This window comes from Periophthalmus magnuspinnatus, chromosome 16 (assembly GCF_009829125.3).
Source record: "Periophthalmus magnuspinnatus isolate fPerMag1 chromosome 16, fPerMag1.2.pri, whole genome shotgun sequence".
Taxonomy (NCBI): Eukaryota; Metazoa; Chordata; class Actinopteri; order Gobiiformes; family Gobiidae; genus Periophthalmus; species Periophthalmus magnuspinnatus.
In genome coordinates, this window is record NC_047141.1 from 31,463,273 (window position 1) to 31,487,813 (window position 24,541).

General features: G+C 41.7%; 1 protein-coding gene across 1 annotated transcript in view; it reads left to right on the forward strand.

Annotated features, from left to right (window-relative positions):
• Positions 1–24,541, forward strand: part of clstn3 (calsyntenin 3) — a 53,980-nt gene that overhangs the window by 3,643 nt on the left and 25,796 nt on the right. The window contains exons 3-9 of the mRNA XM_033981568.2: positions 3,225–3,435; positions 7,873–8,081; positions 18,823–18,972; positions 19,815–20,000; positions 20,689–20,976; positions 23,125–23,237; positions 23,955–24,114. Coding sequence (XP_033837459.1) covers positions 3,225–3,435; positions 7,873–8,081; positions 18,823–18,972; positions 19,815–20,000; positions 20,689–20,976; positions 23,125–23,237; positions 23,955–24,114 — 1,317 coding nt within the window. The remainder of the gene's footprint in view (positions 1–3,224; positions 3,436–7,872; positions 8,082–18,822; positions 18,973–19,814; positions 20,001–20,688; positions 20,977–23,124; positions 23,238–23,954; positions 24,115–24,541) is intronic.

Here is a 24,541-nt window from a genome sequence, read left to right on the forward strand (position 1 = left end):
GGGAGCGATTTGTCTGTTATTAACGTTCAATATCTCGATTTACAGACGCAATAGCGAAATAAAAACCCCAGGATCACGTAGAGCGGGTTAATACGAACATTTAAGACCAAAATTTGCATATACGGTCTATGACGCTCCACCAGAAATGTTGCGTAGTGCCTCTTTACCTAGTGTAGACCATATATGAGGCAGGAGATAATAGAATAAACCAATCCGTTAACACCAGGTCTACATTTTCACTTCCACGGGCGGCGCAAACTAAACCGAGCCTCGCGATGTCAGTGTGAGCTGTGATTCCCAACAGGGCGTCTAAATATTAAAAGCAGTGTATTCGCTCGTACTATTTTTAGCTCTCCTTCATAGTGTAATTCTAGCTCGTTTCGCCGGAGCAGCAGCCGCACTCGCTCCAAAAACCCATCACGGCTCCACTTTAAAGTCACTCTTTTCTCCTCTGAACAAGTGAAATTACACAGAAGCAGATATTTGTTTAGTATGAAAAGAGGAGTCGTTTCTGTGTTTTAAACCGTTTATTTCTGTAGAGCACATGTGTCAAACTCAAGGCCCGGGGGCCAAATGCGGCTCGCCATGTCATTTTATGTGGCCCGCGAGAAGATAAATTAAAAGGCATGACTGTCATTTTAAAATAAGTCTGTGCTGCTTTAATGTTTGCACTGACAATAAACTAATGAGATTTTCCCAACAAGTGACACTGAGAAATATTTGTAAATAATCATCACAAAATGTTCATGAAGAGGAAAATTGTCGGTGTGGAAGGAAGTTTGGAGGAAGAAAAGTGAAGGCGAATACAAGTTTGTGCTTTGAGGAGAAAAACCTGTGTGTTTTTTGTGTTTTGAGGCGGAGTCGGTACAATCTACGACGACATTTTGACACAAAACACGGAGCTAAGTGTGAAAAAGTTAATCTGCAAGAAAAACAACAAACTGTCCAATAATTAAAAGTCTGTAAAAGGACGAATTTGAAGCAGAGCTGAAGGTCTGTGAGGAGGTGTGTCCCGACCAGATACACACTTTTAAAAATGTCACTTTATCACAGAAACCGTTATTTAACAAGTTAAAAAGTAATTACATTTATTTTACATGACATTTGTTTACATTTAGTGACATTTATCCTGCCGCACAGTCACATCTGGCCCTTGATGGCGGCCATTTTGCTGACGTGGCCCTCGGTGAACATGAGTTTGATGCTCCTGCTGTAGAGGGAGTCGTCGCAGAATGTGAGGGAGATATCTGCACCAAAGCTTCAAGTATCAGTGACGAAATGTGATATCGAGCGACGGTTTCCTGGTTTTCAAACTGCTGATCGGGTCATTCTAATAACCTTTGTAGTAATTCTATTTGTATCACTTTGGAGCAGTTTCAGTCGCCAAAAATACCGAATTTCACTTTATCTGCACAAATATTTACGTTATATTTGATTGTAAATATTCTGTGGCTTTGATTTATGCATTAAAATCTATTAAACGTAACAAAGGTCAAGATGTAAAATACTGTAAATGTTTGGTGATACTTTTACTTTTCAGTCCTGCTCAAAATGTAGTGGAGTAGAAAGTCAAAAGTACTTTTATTATCGTCTGAGATCTGCTGAAAAGGCTGAGGGTTTTTTTGTTTTTTTTATCACGTTCATAATTTGACCAAACAAAAATATAAAAACAACTAGACAAAACAATCGGTTCAGTTGTTTCAGTGGAACAAAATTCAGCACAAATCTGAATCAAAATCACCACATTTGAAGCTTTGTAAGACTCAAAATCTTTACTCTTTTTACTCTTTTTACAGGTACTTTAATACTTTTACTTGAGTATGTTTTTTCATGAAACTTTTACCTTTATTTGAGTATTTTTTGCTTCAGCATCTGTACTTTTACTTGAGGATTTGAGTATTTCTTCTACCACTGATTGAATCTAATCAGTTGTTAATTCCTCAGTTAAACACAACCAGAATGAAAACACGACTGACAAAAATAAAATCCAAACCTCTGAACGACACAAACTCGGCCTCATTCAATTCAAAATGTTGTGTTTAAATGCGTCGCTCTGTGGGTCGTCTTTAAATGCGTCGCTCTGTGGGTCCTCTTTAAACATGTTACTCTGCGGGTCCTCTTTAAACATGTCGCTCTGTGGGTCCTCTTTAAATGTGTCGCTCCATGGGTCCTCTTTAAATGTGTCGCTCTCTGTGGGTCCTCTTTAAACGCGTCGCTCCGTGGGTCCTCTTTAAACGCGTCGCTCCGTGGGTCCTCTTTATACGCGTCGCTCCGTGGGTCCTCTTTATACGCGTCGCTCCGTGGGTCCTCTTTAAACGCGTCGCTCCGTGGGTCCTCTTTATACGCGTCGCTCTGCGGGTCCTCTTTAAACGTGGTGCTCTGCGGGTCCTCTTTACACGTGGTGCTCCGTGGGTCCTCTTTAAACGCGTCGCTCCGTGGGTCCTCTTTAAACGCGTCGCTCCGTGGGTCCTCTTTAAACGCGTTGCTCTGTGGGTCCTCTTTAAAAGCGTCGCTCTGTGGGTCCTCTTTAAACGCGTCGCTCCGTGGGTCCTCTTTAAACAGCTCGCTCCGTGGGTCCTCTTTAAACGCATCTCTCCGTGGGTCCTCTTTAAACGCGTCGCTCTGTGGGTCCTCTTTAAACGTGTCGCTCTGTGGGTCCTCTTTAAACGTGTCGCTCTGTGGGTCCTCTTTAAACGTGTCGCTCTGTGGGTCCTCTTTAAACGCGTCGCTCTGTGGGTCCTCTTTAAACGCGTCGCTCTGTGGGTCCTCTTTATTTGAGGGAGTTATTGCAGCCCTTTACTCCACCCAGAGCTTTTTCTGTGGCAGCGCCCAGACTATGGAACAGCGCCCCCTGTCTGTCAGATCCTCTCAGTCTTTAAAACAGTTTAAGACTAGACTGAAACCCACCTCTTCACCCTGGCATTTAATACGACGGTTTAACTCCCTTCAACTGACAATAACGATGTCTTTTGGGTTGATCTTTAGAACCAGTTTCTGAAGTTTTGTGAAATAATAAATTACTTTTTATTTATTTAAAGTGACAGGAAAGGCATTGAACTTTGCTCCGGTTTTTGTTTCATGGAGATAGGTCCAGTAATTACACAAATATTAACCATAAACCAGTTAAAATTCCATAGCAGTTAACAATGTAAAACAACATATATCGTTTGAAAGAGGAAGAACAGGACGCTAATCGTGCTTTTTACGTTTTGTCATTTCTCCAGGTGAGATCTGCGGCTTTAAGGTGCACAATGGGCCGTCCGGGTCTGGGTCGGTCCAGTTTGAGGCGGTGGTTTTGGACCGGTCCACTGGAGAGGGTCTGGTCCGGTCCAAAGAGCCTCTGGACTGTGAGAGCCAACGCGAGCACAGCTTCACCATCCAGGCCTACGACTGCGGCGAGGGGCCCGACGGAGTCAACAGCAAGAAGTCACACAAGTCAGTGGAGTTTAGCGATTTTACTTTTGATTTGTTTTCACCCTGTAGTTGTTCTGGGTACATTTACATTTCTTTTTGAGTATTAGTATCTGAACGATTCCTCATTTACGATACCGGTTCCTTTTTCCAGGGCGTATTCCTGCATTAACCATGACCTAGAACATCATCCTTACAGTGCGGCTCTGCGTGGCTTGGGAAAATAAATTATACATATTTAATTGAAGCGTATTTTATTTGTGTTAGTTCTTTTTTTTTTTTTTTATTGGAAGATTATTGTGATCTTGGAATATTAAAATAAAATGATACTTTATTATTTTTCGTCTCACTCACAAAAGACAAAACGTCGTGCATTTATCGAGACTTTCCGACATAAACGTGACTAAATGTGCGTTTGGAGTCGTGTTCGTCTGTGAGCAGCTTTTCTCCACCATGAACTATATTAAAAACAAATGTCAGGCCTCACAGACACAGCTTCAGTCCTGAAACATGAAACTTCAGACAGACGCAGACGCTGTGCAGACGCAAACGCAGACGCAAACGCAGACGCAGACGCAGACGCAGACGCAGACGCTGCAGAGGGTCAGGAGCAGACGGAACATTAACCAGAAAATAAAGATTTATGCAGCATTATAGTTGTTTATATGAAGCGTAAAAGTAAAAAAAAAAAAACAGTTTCTTCATGTCATCTTCATTTTCGATGTCATAAAGTGTTTGTGGCTCCAGTGTTTTTTTCTTTTCCGTTGAAACTGGGTCTCTCTGTCTCTTTCTCTCTCTCTCTCTTTGTCTCTCTTTTTGTCTGTCTTTCTTTTTGTCTCCATCTCTCTGTCTCTTTCTCTCTCTCTCTCTTTGTCTCTCTTTTTGTCTGTCTTTCTTTTTGTCTATCTCTCTCTGTCTCTCTCTCTCTCTCTGTCTGTCTCTCTCTCTTTGTCTCTCTTGTTGTCTGTCTTTCTTTCTCTGTCTTTCTTTTTGTCTCCATCTCTCTGTCTCTGTTTGTCTCTCTCAGTAGCAGTACGCAGTAGTAGTACGCAGTAGAAGTATGCAGTAGTAGTATGCAGTAGTAGTACGCAGTAGTAGTATGGAGTAGTAGTATGAAAACAAAACAGTTTCTTCATGTCATCTTCATTTTCGATGTCATAAAGTGTTTGTGGCTCCAGTGTTTTTTTCTTTTCCGTTGAAACTGGGTCCAAATGTCTCTTTTTGTCTATCTCTCTCTGTCTCTTTCTCTCTCTCTCTCTCTTTGTCTCTCTTTTTGTCTGTCTTTCTTTTTGTCTCCATCTCTCTGTCTCTCTCTCTCTCTCTGTCTGTCTCTCTCTCTTTGTCTCTCTTGTTGTCTGTCTTTCTTTTTGTCTATCTCTCTCTGTCTCTCTCTCTCTCTCTGTCTGTCTCTCTCTCTTTGTCTCTCTTGTTGTCTGTCTTTCTTTCTCTGTCTTTCTTTTTGTCTCCATCTCTCTGTCTCTGTTTGTCTCTCTCTTTGTCTCTCTCAGTAGAAGTACGCAGTAGAAGTACGCAGTAGTAGTGTGAAAACAAAACAGTTTCTTCATGTCATCTTCATTTTCGATGTCATAAAGTGTTTGTGGCTCCAGTGTTTTTTTCTTTTCCGTTGAAACTGGGTCCAAATGTCTCTTTGGGGGTCAAAGGTCACGACCCCTGACCTAGAAAGACCAAATAGAGCTACAACGTTTATAAGTTCCATTAAATAGTATTTGTGTGGAAAGAAATCGTTGTTTTTATTGTTAATTTATTTCAACTTTCTACAGTTCTCTCCGAGGACCAAAACTAATTATTAAAACATAAATTATTATTTTTGTACGATCTGTATTTTCTGATGTTCTAATGTCGTTTCCTCGTCACAAACAGACCTGGAGTTGTGTTTTTGTTTCATTCGCATGTTTAACGCACAAACAAACCTGCAGATTTAGACTGAGCTCTTCTCTCAAACTGAAAACACTCTGTTCCACCTTGTGATGTCATCAAGTGGTGACACAGGAAGTGCTCCACTGTGTTTTTAAACTCCACACACCTTCATTTCATTTCAGCGTCTGGAATTGCCAATTTTTTTAACTGAACTAAAGTTTAAAAGGAGCTGTTAACTTGAAAACTACCACTTCATGACATCACAAGGTGGAACAGAGCGTTTTGAGCAAATAAACGGGTGTGAATGAAACAAAACACAACTCCAGGTCTGTTTTTGATGAGGAAACAACATTATAAAATGATTTAAAGCTACAACTTTCTCTTTAATGCATTGGTTTATGTGGTGGAGCCTCTACAGTGCTCTCTGCTGCCACACTCCATTGAGGTCAATTCAGTGGTCAGTCGGTGTAACTGCAAGTAAATTTCCTCTGATTGGTTTTCTTATTCAGGCCTTTACAGTGTTGAAATTTCCCCCCAAAAAAAGCTGATTTTGTTGTTTTTTCATTTTCATTTTGTCGATTTCACATCAAAAAACAAAATATCTGGTACAGGAAACTGGAAAGACATTAAATCTCCATGATGTCGCTTTACGTTTGCAGTTAAACCTCCAGAGAAACATTTTAGTGCAGTCAATATCGTTGCTTCACGGGTTTTTAAAAGGCTGTAAAAAGGGTCTTAAAATCCACTAAACGACGTTAAATCGTGTCCGGGAGAAAAAAACGCGGCGTTAAAACCAAACGCGAAAGTCTTATCTCCACATTCGCCACAGAAATAATTACTGAGGAACATTGTTTTCGTGGCTGTCGTCAGATCAGATAAGCAGAGGAAGGAGTTTGCCATTTCCGCTCATTTGGGTAATTAAAAAAGCATGACTCACCCGGAGCTAAACGCTAAACACGAAATGAAAATGAAAATTAATCAGTCATTTTTAATCACGAGTCAAAATGTATAATTATAGTGAAGAAATAAGCAATATAATGTTATAATTATTGATTCAAAACTCACATTCAAAAGAGTAAAGAGTTTAAAGAAGCGAAGCGAGTGCGACGTCACCGCAGCGTTTAGCCACAAATGAAGCTAATCGAGGCTAAACGTTATAGCGGCTAATCTGGAGCCGAGTTTTGACCACGGGCGTCATAGCAACCAAAGGGCCAATCCAGAGAGAGCGAGGCTGTTGAAGGTGACGCCTTTTCCTGTCCGCAAAGTTGGTTTAGCAGGGAGCGGGCGCTTAGCAACGCTGTCGGTCAAACCTGTTGCTAACGTTAGCGGGAGCGACCTCAGGGAAAGAAGACGCCTGATTTGTCTGGTCTCTCTCTCTTTCTCTGTCTATCTCTGTTTGTCTCTCTTTTTACTGTCTCTCTCTTTGTTTGTCTCTCTCTCTTTGTCTCTCTTTCTGTCTGTCTCTCTTTCTCTGTCTTTCTTTTTGTCTCCCTCTCTCTGTCTCTTTGTCTGTCTCTCTGTCTGTCTCTCTCTTTGTCTCTCTGTCTCTCTCAGTAGTAGTATGCAGCAGTAGTATTCAGAAGTAGTATTCGGAAGTAGTATTCAGTATTAGTACGTAGTATTAGTACGCAGTATTAGTACGCAGTAGTAGTACGCAGTAGTAGTACGCAGTAGTAGTATGCAGTAGTACGCAGTAGTAGTATGCAACAACAAACTCCAGCCTCTCTACACACTTGTTTACCCCCTCCCTCCTTCTTCTTCTTCTCTCTCCATCTCTCTTTCTCTCTTTCCATCTCTCTCCTGTAACAGACGGTAATAAAAACATTTCTACACTCTTGTTTACTCCTCTCTCCATCTCTCTCTCCCTCTCTCCATTTCTCTCTCCATCTCTCCTTCTCTCTTCTCTCTCTCCTGTAACATAATAAAATCGTGTCTATATCCTTGTTTCTCTCTCTGTCATCTTCCCTTATCTCCATCTCTCTCCATCTCTCTTCTATAATATAATAAAGCCACGTCTGTACCCACGTTTTCTCTCTCTCCTCTCTCTCTTTTCATTTCTCTCTATAACATAATAAAAACATGTCTCTACCCATGTTTTTTTCTCTCTTCTTTTCTCTCTCTCTATAACATAAAGCCTCATCTCTACCCTTGTTTCTCTCTCCTCTCTCCTCCTTTCTTCATCCCTCTCTCTCTATAACATAATAAAGTCTCGTCTCTACCCTTGTTTCTCTCTTCTCTCTTCCTCTCTTCATCTCTCTCTCTATAACATAATAAAGCCTCGTCTGTACACTTGTTTCTCTCTCTTCTCTCCTCCTCTCTCCATCTCTCTCTATAACATAATAAAGTCTCATCTGTACACTTGTTTCTCTCTCTTCTCTCCTCCTCTCTCCATCTCTCTCTCTATAACATAATAAAGTCTCATCTGTACACTTGTTTCTCTCTCTTCTCTCCTCCTCTCTTCATCTCTCTCTCTCTATAACATAATAAAGTCTCGTCTCTACCCTTGTTTCTCTCTTCTCCCCTCCTCTCTCCATCTCTCTCTCTATAACATAATAAAGCCTCATCCCTCGTTTGTGTCTCCAGGGCGACGGTGCACGTGCGCGTGAATGACGTGAACGAGTTCTCGCCGGTGTTTGTGGAGCGGCGTTACGAGGCGTCTGTCCCTGAAGGGCGTCTGTTCGAGCGGATCGTGCGAGTCGAGGCCCTGGACGCCGACTGCTCCCCTCAGTACAGCCAGATCTGCTTCTATGACATCATCACTCCCAATGTGCCCTTCGCCATCGACAACGACGGTGAGTGTGCGCCATGGCGACCTGCTATGGAAACGCAAACCGACGCTGCAAAAACACACTTATGTTGTTATTGCTGAAGGTTGAGAATCGAAAGACGTGTCTGTGATTTTTTTTGGCCATGTTCTAATATTGTTTCCTCCTCAAAAACAGACCTGGAGTTGTGTTTTGTTTCATTCTCCTTTTATTATTAATCTGTCTACATCTCCAAAGCTCAATACGCTCTGTTCCACCTTGTGATGTCATCAAGTGGTCGTTTGTGAAGTGAAGTGAACAGCTCCTTTTACCTTTAGTTCAGTAGAAATTTGTAATTCCAGAAGCTGAAATGATCCAAATGATTCTAGAAATGAAGGTGTGTGGAGTTTAAAAACACAGCGGAGCACTTCCTGTATCACCACATGATGACATCACAAGGTGGAACAGAGCGTTTTCAGTTTGACCTTTCACTATTGATCCAACCTCACAACAAAATCAGCTTCTTAAAGGTCCCGTATTATGCAAAATCGTCTCATATGAGCTTTAATCCATGTTCTAATGCTGTTACGTCATCAAAAACAGACCTGGAGTTGTGTTTGGTTTCATCCATTCCACCTTGTGATGTCATCGTGTGGTGATACAGGAAGTGCTCCGCTGTGTTTTTAAACTCCACACACCTTCATTTCTAGAATCATTTGGATCATTTCAGCTCCTGGAATTGTCGATCTCTACTGAACTAAAGGTAAAAATTTAGTTGTTAACGTGAAAACTACCACTTGATGACATCACAAGGTGGAACGTCGCATTTTGAGCTTTGTAGATGTTACAGACTAATAATAAAGTGTGACTCAAACATGTGTGAATGAAACAAAACACAACTCCAGGTCTGTTTTTGAGGAGGAAACAACATTAGAACATGATTTAAAGCTACAGGAGTCGATTTTGCGCGATACGGGACCTTTAAGAAGCTGATTTTATTGTGTCACGTACCACATGATGACATCACAAGGTGGAACAGAGTGTTTTCTGTTTGGGTTTGTGTGTTAAACATGTGTGAATAAAACAAAAAAAAAACACAACTCCAGGTCTGTTTTTACTGAGGAAACAACATTAGAACAAATCAGAAAACAATGTAAAATGAGCCCTTTAAAGCAATACTGCGTAACTTTCTGGATATAACAAGTTACCTGCATGATTCAGTAGAAATAGACACTTAAGTCCACTACTTTAAAACTTCAGAAAGAGTCAGGTTTGTGGAGTTGCAAGCCCACTTAGTGTATGTTATGTTATGTTACTGTACTGCTGTATGTAGCAGTACAGTGAAAACCAAAGTATAAAACAAACAAATAAACAAACAAACATGCTTTTATTTAATTATTGGCTAAAAACGTTACACTTTTTGGCTTTAAATGTTTATAATTCAAAAGTAGACATTGTATTTCATAATGAATCTGCGTGATCTCAGGTTTTAAATTAATATACTTGACTAAACCACCGATTTTGTGGCGTCAGGGCCCTTCATTGCCGCTTGCGGATGTAACTTACTCCAGAAACAATAGAAAACTGAGTCTTTTTGCGAACGGACCTAACCCGAGCTCAATTTAAATGTTAAATCCTTAGCGTTCATAACATGTTTTTCACTTTTTTTTAATTTTTAGTTTTATTTTCTGTGGAATAATCACAAATCAAACTCTTAAATAAACAAAAAAACAAGCGTCGGTCTCCGGGGAGATGTTGACGTGGAAGCACAAACGGCGCTCGCTGATAATTCCCGCGGCAGGTCGACTCCAAAACGTGTTAATAAATGTGGTGTATGTGCGAGTGGAGGCGGACGTTTGTTTTACCCCGGAAAAAAAACACAAAAGCAGCTGCTGTGGGTTTCACTTCGGTTCTTCTGGATCTTTCGCCGCTTTCTGAGTTTTATCCGCGGGTCCGAGGAAAATTAATTATACGAGTTTGTACAAAAACTTTAGACTTTGTGCGATTCAGCAAATGTGCAGAGTTAGGACTGAAACAGGGCGAGGAAAAGGCGAAACTGAAGCTAAGCGCACGCCACAGCAGAGGTGGAAAAACAGATTTTCACCAGATGTAACTAAAATCCATTTAAGTACTTTTTGATTGGCTGTTGGACTGTAGACCATTGTGTCCTGCGTCCTGATTGGCTGTTGGACTGTAGACCATCGTGTCGTGCGTCCTGATTGGCTGTTGGACCGTAGACCATTGTGTTGTGCGTCCTGATTGGCTGTTGGACTGTAGACCATTGTGTCGTGCGTCCTGATTGGCTGTTGGACTGTAGACCATTGTGTCGTGCGTCCTGATTGGCTGTTGGACTGTAGACCATTGTGTCGTGCGTCCTGATTGGCTGTTGGACTGTAGACCATTGTGTCCTGCGTCCTGATTGGCTGTTGGACTGTAGACCATTGTCCATCAGTCTCCTCCGTGCCGTGTCTCCTGTCCAGTACAGAATGTGTTCAGACAAATTTACATAAACGTTGGATCTCAGTGTGACTCTGAAGTGCTGTACATTTGACTTGTTAATGAACTATTTCTGTATTTATTACTAATTCAGGTTACAAATATTACGTACACATTTGCACAGATGTAAAAAATATGTCTGTGTAACTGCGTATTTCCTCATAAACTGACATTTTTATTTTATTGTTTTATTATTTTTATTGATGTTTGAACAAGTATTACAGTACAGTACAATAGTCATTTAAAACAACAAATACATACACACCTTTTTTATTTTATATAACAAGAACTAAAACTTAAAAGTAAGTAAAAAATTAAAAGAAAAATAAATAAATAAATAATAATAATAAATACATTAATTAATCACACAAATCTTGAGTGAATAAATAAATGAGAAGAGCATCACATAATAAATAGTAAAAAAAAAAAGGGGGGGGTGGAGTTTGGTTTAGACAGTTTCAAAAAAGTCAATAAATGTTTTGCACTTACTATAAAATTTATTTACAATACCCTTCTTAGATAAACTGACATTTTTAAAAGTCTGACATACAGACATACACAGACATAATTCAGCTTTTCGCGGGGCCACATAAAATGACCTGACGGGCCGCATTTTGCCCATGGGCCTTGAGTTTGACACATGTGCACTATAGGGTAATTTACCTCATTCAGGACCCGAGTAGCTTCTCTCCGACTTCAGGTAGGCGTGACATGAGTTTGGATCTTTGCTTGTCATTTTAAGCTGTTGTGCTCCTCGTGTGTGTGTGTGTGTGTGTGTGTGTGTGGCATTTTATCGTAAACACAAAACATCACCACGGCAACAGCCAATAAAACAGAGCGTCAGGGGAACAGAGGCGCGAGATATACAAACTTAGGTGACTTACGCTGCTCTCGTGAAGTTGTAAAGCTAAAATATTATCCATTACAGTTTGTCCTCTGCAAATAATGACCCTCTGTCCACAAAACAGCGCCGTTATCCAGTTTGAACCGTTATTTAAAAGTAAAAAGTCGACACTAGTTCTTCTCGTGTGTCTGTTTACGTCCGCACGGCGAGGATCAGGCTGAAGCTGCTGCAGATTAGCGATAGCGGCTCTACTTCCCGTGTCGTTTATCTCCGGCCTTCTGCGCATTAAAAGCATTTATCTGAACCACCGCACCACATTTCACGAATAATAAAGTTATGACCCAGCTCGTCCAGGGTCAGAGGCAAAAAACAAGATGGAAAAATGGTAAAGTGAAGAAGTAATTTAGTAAACAGGGTTGTAAAAGGGGAAAAGTGGATGTGTTAAACAAAATAACCTTAACAAACCATAACGGGGCTAACAATTAACAAGTTCTACGTCTTAGAAAACTGGTCACGTGGCTTATTAAAAATGAGAGGACACAAAACTAAAGCAAACATAACACGAAAAAAAAAAAACACGAGTCACAGCCTATAAACAGAATCAAGTGACAAAATAAAAAGACACAAAAACATACAGAATGGCACACACAGGGCCAGCAGCAGCGAACACGTGAACCGAATCTGCTTAAGAAGTGTTGTGGAATATCTAATAGTCAAAAGCCTTAAAGATATAAAAATCAACAGAGAAGTCGTCTTGAATCAAAGGTCTGGTTTATTGAATCAACTGTGCACAATTGTCAAAGAGCTGTGTCCCTCGCAGTGTCGTCTCACCCTCAGCTGACAAAGGTAAACAATACAGAGAATTTATACCACCAAAACAACCTTTGCCAGTTTAGTCTAATCGAAGTGAAGACAGAAGACAGAAAAGACATAACAACATAACATACATAACAGATGGTATTACGAAGGTTAGGTCAAAATGATCCATAATAATACAAATAAAGATTTATGCTAAAGAAAGCCATAACAGAAGGAAGAGGGAGCTGCAGGTGAGACACAGGATTGGTCAGGCGGGGAAGTAATTGTCCAATCATCAGCGAGGGATCACACAGCGAAGGTTTTATGGAGGAAAAGGAAAGATTCAGGCACGAGTAAAAATAATACTCATTATATCACGGTTCACCTTTCACGGTCTCGCTGTTACGTGGATTTTAAAAGTTAAATTTGACATGTTTTTTTTTACAGTATATGAGGGGGCATCGTGTTCTGCGTCCTGATTGGCTGTTGGACTGTAGACCATTGTGTTGTGCGTCCTGATTGGCTGTTGGACTGTAGACCATTGTGTCGTGCGTCCTGATTGGCTGTTGGACTGTAGACCATTGTGTTGTGCGTCCTGATTGACTGTTGGACTGTAGACCATTGTCCATCAGTCTCCTCCGTGCCGTGTCTCCTGTCCAGTACAGAATGTGTTCAGACAAATTTACATAAACGTTGGATCTCAGTGTGACTCTGAAGTGCTGTACGTTTGCGATTTGTTTTCTCCCCGACAAAACCCACAATGTCGATGAAACGTTCTGCACCGACAAAGACGCCTACGAAGGTTTGAACTTTGAGAGAGTTTAAACGAGAGAGAAATGTGAGAAAATGTTAACGCCTGTGTGAGAAAAGTGTATAAAGTGTGTGGTGAGGGGTTTAACGGACAAAAACATAGAGAATAATGTAAAAAATAAAGCTGATACTTCGTGTTTTTCGCCTATTGTGGGTTATTTTTAGAACGTGACCTCCGCGATAAACGAGGAACTAACAATGACAGCTTAAAGTCTAGATCCGTAACAAATAATAATGCAGTTTTGACTTGTATCTAAGTGTAGTTTTATAACTTTCAGCTTGTGGTGTACCGTCTCTTCGCTGCCACGTCCCAATTCTGCAGGTTATGAGCTCTGAGATGTAAAATCCTGTCCAATTCTCCGCGTGTCTGTCGTCTGCGCTCTTTGTCGCACGTTTAAAAATAATTTAAGACTGAAAAATCCTGTAATGTAACGCTGTGGCTTAGTTGTTAGTGCTCACCCACTAACCAAAGGTCGTTGGCTGAGCTACAGCTACAGGGTTTTCCACCACAATTACTATCGACTTTTTGTTAAATATATGAAAGTTGGAACAATATTTTGGGAGCTAAAGATTTATCGTGTGTTTACATTTTGTTTTGCGCCTGGGACAACTTTTTAAATTCGTTTTTAAAGACGTTTACGTGATTTTTTGTGTCTTAAAAGCGTGACAGGTGGTCCAAAGCTATTCCTCACTAACTTTGTGCAATCAGAACACTCTAATTATTCACCACGATGAGTTTAATAGCTCTTCTCACAACTCTCAGAAACCAGAGCAGAGTTTTCGCCATTTCGCAGTTTAAACAGGGACTCCCAGACTTGCCTCACCCCAGACACCTCCTCCACGCTCCTCTGGTGGGACCCCAAGGCGTTCCCAGGCCAGACGAGAGACACAATCCCTCCGGCGTTTCCTGGTTCTCCCTCGGGGTCTCCTCCCGGTGGGACAGGCCCAGAACACTTCCCCGAGGACAATCAGACAAAAAAGCTCTTTATAAATGGGTTCAGACGGTTCACAGTGGACTTATTTTGACCTCTAGAGCGGCTCAGACGAAACATCTTTCCTCAAATACTTTAAGTGTAAGGGAAAAATGAACGGGATATTTATGTACTTCCAAGACGTCATGACCGAGTTGCTGTGACTCTGCAGATTTTCAGGTCGAGGAAGCAGCAGTGAGCCCTCTGTTTCTCCTTGTACAGAGCCCGCAGCTTGTCATTGTCTATTTCCTCTCCTTCGCTCATGTCTTTCCTTCTTTCACTCTCTCTTTCTTTCTCCGCATGCTCCAACCTCTTCCGTCTGAGCTGTTGTTTTTCCTCTGCCATTCCGAGCGCTGTCAGGACATGTAGTCACCGTTACGTTTCATTTGTTGGATTTATTTTGATATTTGTGATGTGTTTTGCGGTTTGTGCTCTTCTCTGGACAGTTGTTTATCGTTCCCGGTGTCGTTTTGTGCCACGCGCCGCCATGTTGGCTCTAGTTGCTAATGTAAACAAATGTAAACTCCAAAGGAAACATGAACAAACTGCACAAATATCAGTATTAACCTCCTGAGACCTGGCGTCCTCATCTGTGGACAACACATTTTGGGTTGTTTAGGCCACAGTGCAAATTTTTAGAAGAACAGCAACAAGAACATGTTCAAGTTTGAATATTTCTAAGAGTTTAGAATATTTATTTATTTTTATTTATTTTTTATTTATTTATTTTTTTATTGTATTTTAATTTATTTTATTTTTAATTTATTTTTATTTTATTTTATGTATTTATTATTATTTTTTTTATTTTTTTTATTTTTTTTTTATTTAAAGGCATATGTCTTCCTGCACCTGTCAACAGCACAAACGAGACACATTGTTCCTTGAGGCACAATTGTTTCTCATTTTGTTTTTTACACAAAATGTATGTGTTCAGGCTCTTAATAGTTTTTGCAAATAAAGTCCTGCAGGAGCTCGGGTCTTAGGAGGTTATAGCAGTTTTTAGGAACATCTCAGCTTTCCGGTGTTAGAATAACAACCTTCTCTTTCTGTTAAAGTTTTTCTGTTATCCAAATGTAATCTTCACGGCCCTGTGTGATGTTAGCTAGCAAAAAATGTGTTTTTCATTCACTCCACGCAAGTTAGAGTTGACACATTTTGGAAACGTAATATATCTCTGCAGCGTTCTAAGAAAACACCCCAAATTTCTTCTGGTTGTGTATTTTCTGAGCTCAAGGGTGACAACAGAGCTCTCAACCACAGACTGTATGTATCAGGGGTGTCCAAACTATGGCCCGGGGACCAAATGCGGCCCTCAGAACTATTTTTATTGGCCCTCAGACCTTCAGTTGAACTGGACTAATTGATCATAATCAGTACTTTTTACGGCAAATTTAAGTAATCCTACCAATATAACCTAAATAACATCACATTTCATTGTCATACAGACATAATAATAATATTTCAAGCCTTATTTAAAGTATGAAGTCAAAACTATGTCAAATGCACCGTCTGAAAAGAGTCTGGGCACCCCTGGTATATATAAATGGACGTAGCTAACCTGCTAGCCACCGGGCCCCAAATAGGCAGTGGTCATGTGCGGCTTCCGGCTCCATCGACTCCAACTCCAATTCACTTTACACTGAGGAAATCATCACCCTTCTCTCTCGTTAAAATGTTCGTATTAACCTGCTCTACATTATCCCGGTATTTTTATTTTGCTGTTCTGCCCGTGAATCATGATATGAACATTAGTAACAGACATAGTAAACGCTAAAAGCTAGGTTAAACTGGACAAAAAGTTGTAGGAGTGAAGACGTTTTGCTGCTCATCCAACACCGTCACAAGAGCAGCTCAGGACCACAGTCTGCGGTTCACCTCCATCTCAAAGACACTGACCTCCTTTGACGAGAGTGAAGTTCAGATCTGAGCCAGAGAAAAGAAACGGTTTGAGAGAAGAGTTAAAGACGCTATTTTTATTAGAAAAGACAACCCTTCCTTGAACAGGAATGGGGGCTTTAGACATTCATCTATCCCTCATCTATAACGCCATCCTCAGACCCAAAGCAAACAAAGGAAATAAAGAGAACAATAGAGCTAGCCATGATGCTGATGTGGGTTTCAGTGTCGTTAGCTCCTCCTTCAGACAGATATAAGGCGGTGTCCAGCAGGAATCTGACCGGAACTGAAGAAGCGGCTTGGACGAGCAGCCAAACGTCTTCAGTCTTTATTATGGATCAGACTTGGACGACTGAGGGACAAATCGGGCTCCTTCTTTCCTTATCGCTCCGTGTTAAACCGCCTTCATCAGCCTCGCTCTGGATCGTCTCTTTCGTCGCTTTGATACTCGCGGTCAGAACTCGGCTCGAGCTTTTCATTAACCCGGAAATAAACACCAGAACCAGCTCTTTGATTGACTCCGGTTGGTCGGTCCACCTCAGTTTCTCCGTTCTTAAGCCGTGCACACACCGGAATAAATATTAACAATGTACCGGAGAGTTTGTGAGAGCGACAGGTTTAACCCTCTGATGCATGAATTACGAAAGCCTTGGTCAAGACTTTTATTTTTATTTTTTCCTGATGTGTTTTTATTCTTCTCAGGACATGAAAAAATATCGTGAACTGCCTGTAAATATGAATGAACTTGTGTTCTATTGTAAATACACAAACACATCTTTCTTTTTATGCTTTAAAAAACATTTCAACATTTTTTCGGGGAAATTTCAACACTGTTTAGATGCAACGTTTAGGTCTGAATAAGAAAAACAATAAGAGGAAATGTACTTGCAGTTACACCGACTGACCACTGAGTTGATGTCAATGGAGTGTGGCAGTAGAGAGCACTCCAGAGGCTCCACCATAAACCAACGCATTAAAGAGAAAGTTGTTTTAGTAGCTGTCCACTGCAGTGACCGCTGTGCACCAGAGGGTTAAATACATACATAAAATCAGAGACCTCCGCTTTAAGAACGATAATATTTGCTGTAGAAATGCGACTTCTTTTGCGGCTCTGATGAAAGTTGAAGCAAAGACGAAGAGTTTATTTAGCATCTCCGCCTCATGTCAGACCCTGAATCGTGGGAAATCAACAGGTTTATACAGTTTAAAGATGCAGGAGATGAAGTAAAGACGTGACACTCGTCCTGAGGTGAGGTCAGACGAGCTCCTGGGGACGTTCAGGAGCTGGATCACCTCAGGATGGAACATGTGGAGCTAAAACAAAGCAAAAAACAAAGGACAGAGATCTGAAAGTGAACTGTTTGGTCTGATCGCATCTATCAGCACGTACTTTATAAATAGTAATATATATGTGCTGATATCTGGACAAGATCAGCAACCAAAAGGGAACGAAAAGGGTTTTAGTTTGTTTAGTTTAGACCAAGTGATTTCGAAAAAGGTAAAATAATCACACAATGTTTTAATTTCCTTTACAATATTCACGCCTTTTACTCTGCGGGAGTGTTTATTCTCAAAGTTGCAAAAAAAAAAAAAAGTGCAAATTGTTCTAAAGAAGTGCGTTGAGACGATGGGTTGAGGGCGTGGCCAGGTGGGGTTGAGGGCGTGGCCAGGTGGAGTCGCGCTGGGTCCTAGTGCACCCGGGTCACCTCCAAAAAAACACACATTATTATTTTTATTCTATTGCTGTTTACAACCTGGACAAGTCTCTCAAAGCGTTTTTAATTAACCTTTTTCAAACACGTCTAACGACATTAATGTTTATGAGAATATCAGAAACATAACTGTGGATCTAAAGCAGGAGCTGGAGCGTTTCAGAGCGAGTTCGCAGAGGTCAAAGCTCCGAGGTGAAGCCGTGTGGACAGATAAAGAAGCTCCATGACGACGGCACGTCTCCGTCTCCGCACGACGGGAGTTTTACATAAATAATTAAAGCCTTTATGATTTTAATTGTGACTGTTCCGACGTGCACTTTGAGTTCAGACGTGTTTGTGTCTCTGGAAAATACAGTAAGAAAAAAATACTGTAAGATAAAAAATACTGAAGGATAAAAAATACTGTAGGATAAAAAATACTGTGGCACACGACGCTCTGAACACGGCTCCAGTTTTAAGTCGTTGTTACTCACACATAATGACTAATGCAACTCTATTTCTGCTCTGCCCTTTTCGTATTCCTCTCTTTCTTTCTCTCTCTCTCTCTGTTTTACTCTCACTTTCTCCCTCTTTCTTTCTCTCACTCGTTCTCTGATTGCCATTCTCTTTTTCTTTCTCTCTTTCTATCCGTTTCTCTCTCACACATACACACAAACACTCTCTGTCTCTTCCTCTACCTCTTGCTCCCTTACTTTTTCACTCTCTCTCCCTCTCTCTCCCTCCCTCTTTCTTTCTTTCTCCATCTCTCTCCCTTCACTGACTCTGTCTCTTTCTCTCTCCCTTTTCTCTCCTCTCTCTGAGTCTGTCTCTCTCTCTCTCTCTCCCCCTCCCTCCCTCGTCCCCTCTTTCCCTCTCCCTCTTTCTCTCCTCTCTCTGACTCCCTGTCTCTCTCTCCCTCCCTTCATCTCCCCCCTTTCTCTTTCTCTTTCCCTCTTTCTCTCCTCTCTCTGACTCCGTCTCTCTTTCCCTTTCTCTCCTCTCTTTGACTCCCTGTCTATCTCTTTCTGTCTCTCTCTCCCTCCCATCATCTCCCCCTTTCTCTTTCTCTTCTCTCTCTGACTCCCTGTCTCTCTCCCTTCCTTCTTTCCCTCTCCCTCTCTGTCTCCCTCACTGTCTCTTTCTGTCTCTCCCTGCCCCGCTCGTCTTTCTCTCTTTCCCTCACCCTTTCTGTCTCCCTCACTCTCTCTTTCTCTGTCTCCCTCCATCCTCCCCTCTCTCTCTCCCTCCTTCCCCCCTCCTCTCTCCATCTGTCCGTTCTGTAGGTAACATTAAAAACACGGAGCCGTTGGACTCTAAGCGTCAGCGCGTTCACACGTTCTGGGTGATGGCGTTCGACTGTGGAAAGAACCGAGCTCAGGCCGACGCCCAGGTGGTCGTCACGGTGAAGCCGTCGTGTAAACCCGGATGGATCGGTAAAAAAAACACCACACTTTTATTTTTAGGAAAAATGTTACGACGAAAAACTGCAGAGTTTAATCACAGAGTTTGACAGAACGACCTGAACAGAGACAGTTTGACCCGGTCACAGAATAAATGTGTTATTCTCAAACAGAACCAGGACTGAACCAGGACTAAACCAGGACTAAACCAGGACAGAACCAGGACTAAACCAGGACTAAACCAGGACTGAACCAGGACTAAACCAGAACTAAACCAGGACTAAACCAGGACTGAACCAGGACTGAACCAGGACTAAACCAGGACTAAACCAGGACTAAACGAGGACTAAACCAGGACTAAACCAGGACTGAACCAGGACTGAACCAGGACTGAACCAGGACTAAACCAGGACTAAACCAGGACTAAACCAGGACTAAACCAGGACTAAACCAGGACTGAACCAGGACTGAACCAGGACTAAACCAGGACTGAACCAGGACTGAACCAGGACTGAACCAGGACTAAACCAGGACTAAACCAGGACTAAACCAGGACTAAACCAGGACTGAATCAGGACTAAACTAAAACTAAACCAGGACTGAACCAGGACTGAACCAGGACTAAACCAGGACTAAACCAGGACTAAACCAGGACTGAACCAGGACTAAACCAGGACTAAACTAGGACTGAACCAGGACTAAACTAGGACTGAATCAGGACTAAACCAGGACTAAACCAGGACTAAACCAGGACTGAACCAGGACTAAACCAGGACTAAACTAGGACTGAACCAGGACTAAACTAGGACTGAATCAGGACTAAACTAGGACTGAACCAGGACTAAACCGGGACTAAACCACCTCTGTGTCCCCAGGCTGGACTAAACGTGTGGAGTACACTCCTGGCTCTGGGAGCGTCCCTCTTTTTCCCAGCCTGCACTTGGAGACCTGTGAGGAGACGGTTTGGAACATCCAGGCCACCGTAGAGCTGCAGACGGGACACATCGGGAAGGGCTGCGACCGCGACAGTTACTCCGATCGATCGGTGCGGCGCCTGTGCGGTACGTCCAACAAACGCACTAACTTTAATCTGTTACTTTCATATTAACTCAGTTTGTTTCCCAAACAAACTGAGAACAAGAAACATTTCTTTATTTAATTATCACGAAACTTATTTCATGAAGATGTTCTTGGTTTGGCCTGGAATGTTCCACAGTATAGCTTTAAACATATATATCTCTAAGGAAACAATCATGCGGCACTACCAGGCCAAGTTACAGGTCATATCTGTGGAGAGGTGACCCTGATCACAGTAAGAATACAGGTTTTTAAAGGATCTTTTTGCAAAAAAAACCCAAAATCATTAATGCTTTTCTATGGAACATTCCTGACACATCAATCTCATTTCCACAGACACAAGCAGTTACATACAGTAACAGTGAACAGAATCTGTTCATATGAAGATCCTGGTTTAGTCCTGGTTTAGTCCATGTTTAGTCCATGTTTAGTCCTCCTTTAGTCCTCCTTTAGTCCTCCTTTAGTCCTCCTTTATTCCTCTTTTAGTCCTGGTTCAGTCCTGGTTTAGTCCTGGTTTAGTCCTCCTTTAGTCCTCCTTTAGTCCTGGTTTAGTCCTCCTTTAGTCCTCCTTTAGTCCATGTTCAGTCCTCCTTTAGTCCTCCTTTAGTCCTGGTTTAGTCCTCCTTTAGTCCTCCTTTAGTCCTCACACTAAACACACTGTCCTCTGTCCAGGTGCTGTCCGGGGGGAGGTGGACCTGTTGCCTCCTCCGTCTCCTGCCGCTAACTGGACCTCGTCTCTTCCCACTCTGCCGTCGTCCGACTCTTCTCTGGTTTTCTCGTTTAACGGGTCGAACCACGTGGCCGTGGTCCCGGACTCGGTGGTGACGGGTCTGTCCGGAGACCACTTCACTCTGCAGCTGTGGATGAGACGAGGAGGAGCCAACGTCCAGACGAGCGCCTCCCAAACCCGAGGGAACCGCAGGGAGGAGGAGATCATCGTGTGCAGCACTGTCAAGAACGGTACGCGCTTAAGCTAGCTCGCTACGTCAAAGCTAACAGTCACTTTTATTAAAAATAGAAAATAAAACAACTTATTTAAATTCTAATTAGTTAAAATAAAGTTTACCCGGTTATTTTTATATGTAGAATACTTCAGTTTGTCGTGGTGTTTTAATATTTACCTTGATTAAATGAAGCAGCATGCTAGCTAGCTTACTGCGCCTCAAAGCTAACAATCACTTTTATTAAAAATGAAAAATATAAATAAAATAAACAACCTATTAAAATTCAAATTAATTAAAATAAAGACAACCCAGTTATTTTTAAATGTAGATTACTTCAGTTTGTTGTGGTGTTTTAATATTTACCGTACCTCAAAGTTAGCATTAGCGTTAGCATTGAGACACAAACACGTGTCTTTGTGTCGTCTGGTGAAGTATTAATTTTATTTTAAGTGTTTAACATGTTTAGCACCTGCAGCTCTCTGTCCACTGTCTGACCCTAACCCCCTGACCTCTGACCCCCTGGTTTAGTCCTGGTTTAGTTCTGGTTTAGTCCTGGTTTAGTCCTGGTTTAGTCCTGGTTCAGTCCTGGTTCAGTCCTGGTTCAGTCCTGGTTTAGTCCTGGTTTAGTCCAGGTTTAGTCCAGGTTTAGTCCAGGTTTAGTTCTGAACACTGTAAAAATAAACACCGTATCAGTTGAAAACTTGATTTCTAAACAGTTGACCAAAATTAGCCTGAAAAATAGCACAAAAATAAGGAAAAGAGGAAAAAGCAGATAAAAAATTAAATAAAAATCCTCAGAAAACAGGCCTTTTAGAAGGAAAATTTTAAGTAAAGTAACTAAAACCATCTCTCCCATCGTAACCTCAAAAGCTTCTTGTTCAGTGATTTTTTATATATATATATATATATATATATATATATATATATATATATATATATATATATATATATATATATATATAAATCACTGTTCTGAATGTAGACAGATTTGGGAGTGAAGTTTTCCTTAAAAATCGCTCGTTCTCTACTAAAAATCTGAAGGGTGCTTTTGTGAAACACACTTTACCCAAAACTGCTCCATTCCCGCCGTAATCTCACAACAAAAACACAGAAAAACGTGATTGTTCTGAGGTACTGTGCACACGTGAACAGTTTAAGACCTGAATGGGACCCGTGTCTCAGAGTCGAGCTTTGAAACGACACATTAAATCACAGTCAAATTAAAATAAACACTTTTCAGGAGCAGATTGTTCAGGTGTTTTGATTCACCACCTGTTGAGTCGCCCACAGCGTTTGGCTCCAGTCACATGAAGCTCATCGAGGCTAACAGGCTAACAGGCTAACAGGCTAACAGGCTAACAGTTACAGCAGCTAATTTAGAGCTGACTTCTATATTTGGAATTTTGACACGAGAATCATAGCAACCAGAGAGCCAATCAACACTTTAAGGGGCGTTACCTTCAACAGGTAACGCCCCTTAAAGTGAGCGCTTAGCAACACTGCCAATCAAACCTGTGGCTAACGCTAGTCCTGGTTTAGTCCTGGTTTAGTCCTGGTTTAGTCCTGGTTTAGACCTGGTTTAGACCTGGTTTAGACCTGGTTTAGTCCAGGTTTAGTCCTGGTTTAGTCTTGGTTTAGTCCCGGTTTAGACCTCGTTTAGACGTGGTTTAGTCCCGGTCTAGTCCCGGTCTAGTCCCGGTCTAGTCCCGGTCTAGTCCCGGTTTAGTCCCGGTTTAGTCCAGGTTTACTCCAGGTTTACTCCAGGTTTAGACCTGGTTTAGACCTGGTTTAGTCCTGGTTTAGACCTGGTTTAGACCTGGTTTAGTCCAGGTTTAGTCCAGGTTTAGTCCTGGTTTAGTCCTTTCTTATAAGTGAAAACGGTGATCTAGAGAAGAGCATTAGGGATATTGCCGATTATCTTCGTTGGCGATTATCATGATTATATAAAAAATCGTCAACCCTTTTTTACACAATAAACGATATTATAGTTTTTCATACCATCTTATTTTTCAGGTCATATTTCAGTCCTTTTTTTTTTTTTAACACAATCCGATTATTAAACCATACATCTCAAATCTAATCGAAACCCTCATTAACTCTTTCTCTGTTGATGAATAAGGGTGGAGCTTAAAGCTCCACCCTTAACGTGACCTTGTGTTTTCAGACGACTCGTTCTCGCACTACTCTCTGTCCGTCCACGGCTGCAGACTCTCGCTCTTCTATTGGCCCGACGTGTCTGCGGCTCGTCCCGTCAAGTTCCTCTGGAAACTGGAGCAGGTGTGTGTGGGGGGGGTTAGATTTTCCTGAATATTCTTTAAATCTTGTCACCAGGGAAGTTGACACGGGGGGGACAAAGGGGCCCGTTGTCTCAGGGGCCCCAAATTGGACCTTCTTCCTATTAATTTACATCAGAGGGGGCCCGTGTGACGCTTCTCGCCCTGGGCCCCCAAATTCCTGCTGACGGCCCTGCTGATTATTAATATAAGTGAACGTAATTATCTTTTGTAGTTTTTCTTTGGATCTGTTTATTTAAAGGAAAATTATGTAACTTTTCTGGTGGGATACGTCTGGAATGTTCCTCAGTGTGGCATTAAACTTATCTGATTATATTAAACTTATGTTATTACATGAAACTATTTTGTTTTTATTCAATTACACAGGTTTTATCTTAAAAAAATTGTTTGAACATCTTGAAAATCTTGAAAATGAGCGGGGATCGCCTCTCCGCAGATCTGACCTGTAACCTGGTGGCCTCGTCTGTTTTGTTTCTGTCTTTTTTTCTTTTTTTATCTTTATTTATACAAAACAAAATACAAAACACAAAACAAATCTGTATACACGTCCGTATAAAACATCTTCAGGGAGATAGATGTGTTTAATGCCACACTGCGGAACATTCCAGGCGAAGACGCGGCACCGCAAAGGTTCCACGGCGCGGCTTTAAACGCCCCGATCCGTCCGTCTAATCCTTTCTTTTTGTCCGTCGTCCTTCAGGTGTGCGACAGCGAGTGGCACCACCTCTCCCTCAGCGTGCAGTTTCCCTCCGTGACCTTGTACGTGGACGGTGTGACCTTTGACCCCGCCCTGATCCACGACAACGGCGCCATCCCGAACCCCGCCCCCAGACAGAGGATGTTCATCGGAGCGTGCTGGGGTCAGTGCGACTATGACACATGAGAGTTCACTGTTATACAAAAAGTGTTTAGAGCGAGAGACGTCAAACTTATTTTCACCGAGGGCCACATCAGCAAAATGGCCGCCATCAAGGGCCAGATGTGACTGTGCGGCAGGATAAATGTCACTAAATGTAAACAAATGTCATGTAAAATAAATGTAATTACTTTATAACTTGTTAAATAACAGTTTCTGTGATAAAGTGACATTTTTAAAAGTGTGTATCTGGTCGGGACACACCTCCTCACAGACCTTCAGCTCTGCTTCAAATTCGTCCTTTTACAGACTTTTAATTATTGGACAGTTTGTTGTTTTTCTTGCAGATTAACTTTTTCACACTTAGCTCCGTGTTTGGTGTCAAAATGTCGTCGTAGATTGTACCGACTCCGCCTCAAAACACAAAAAAC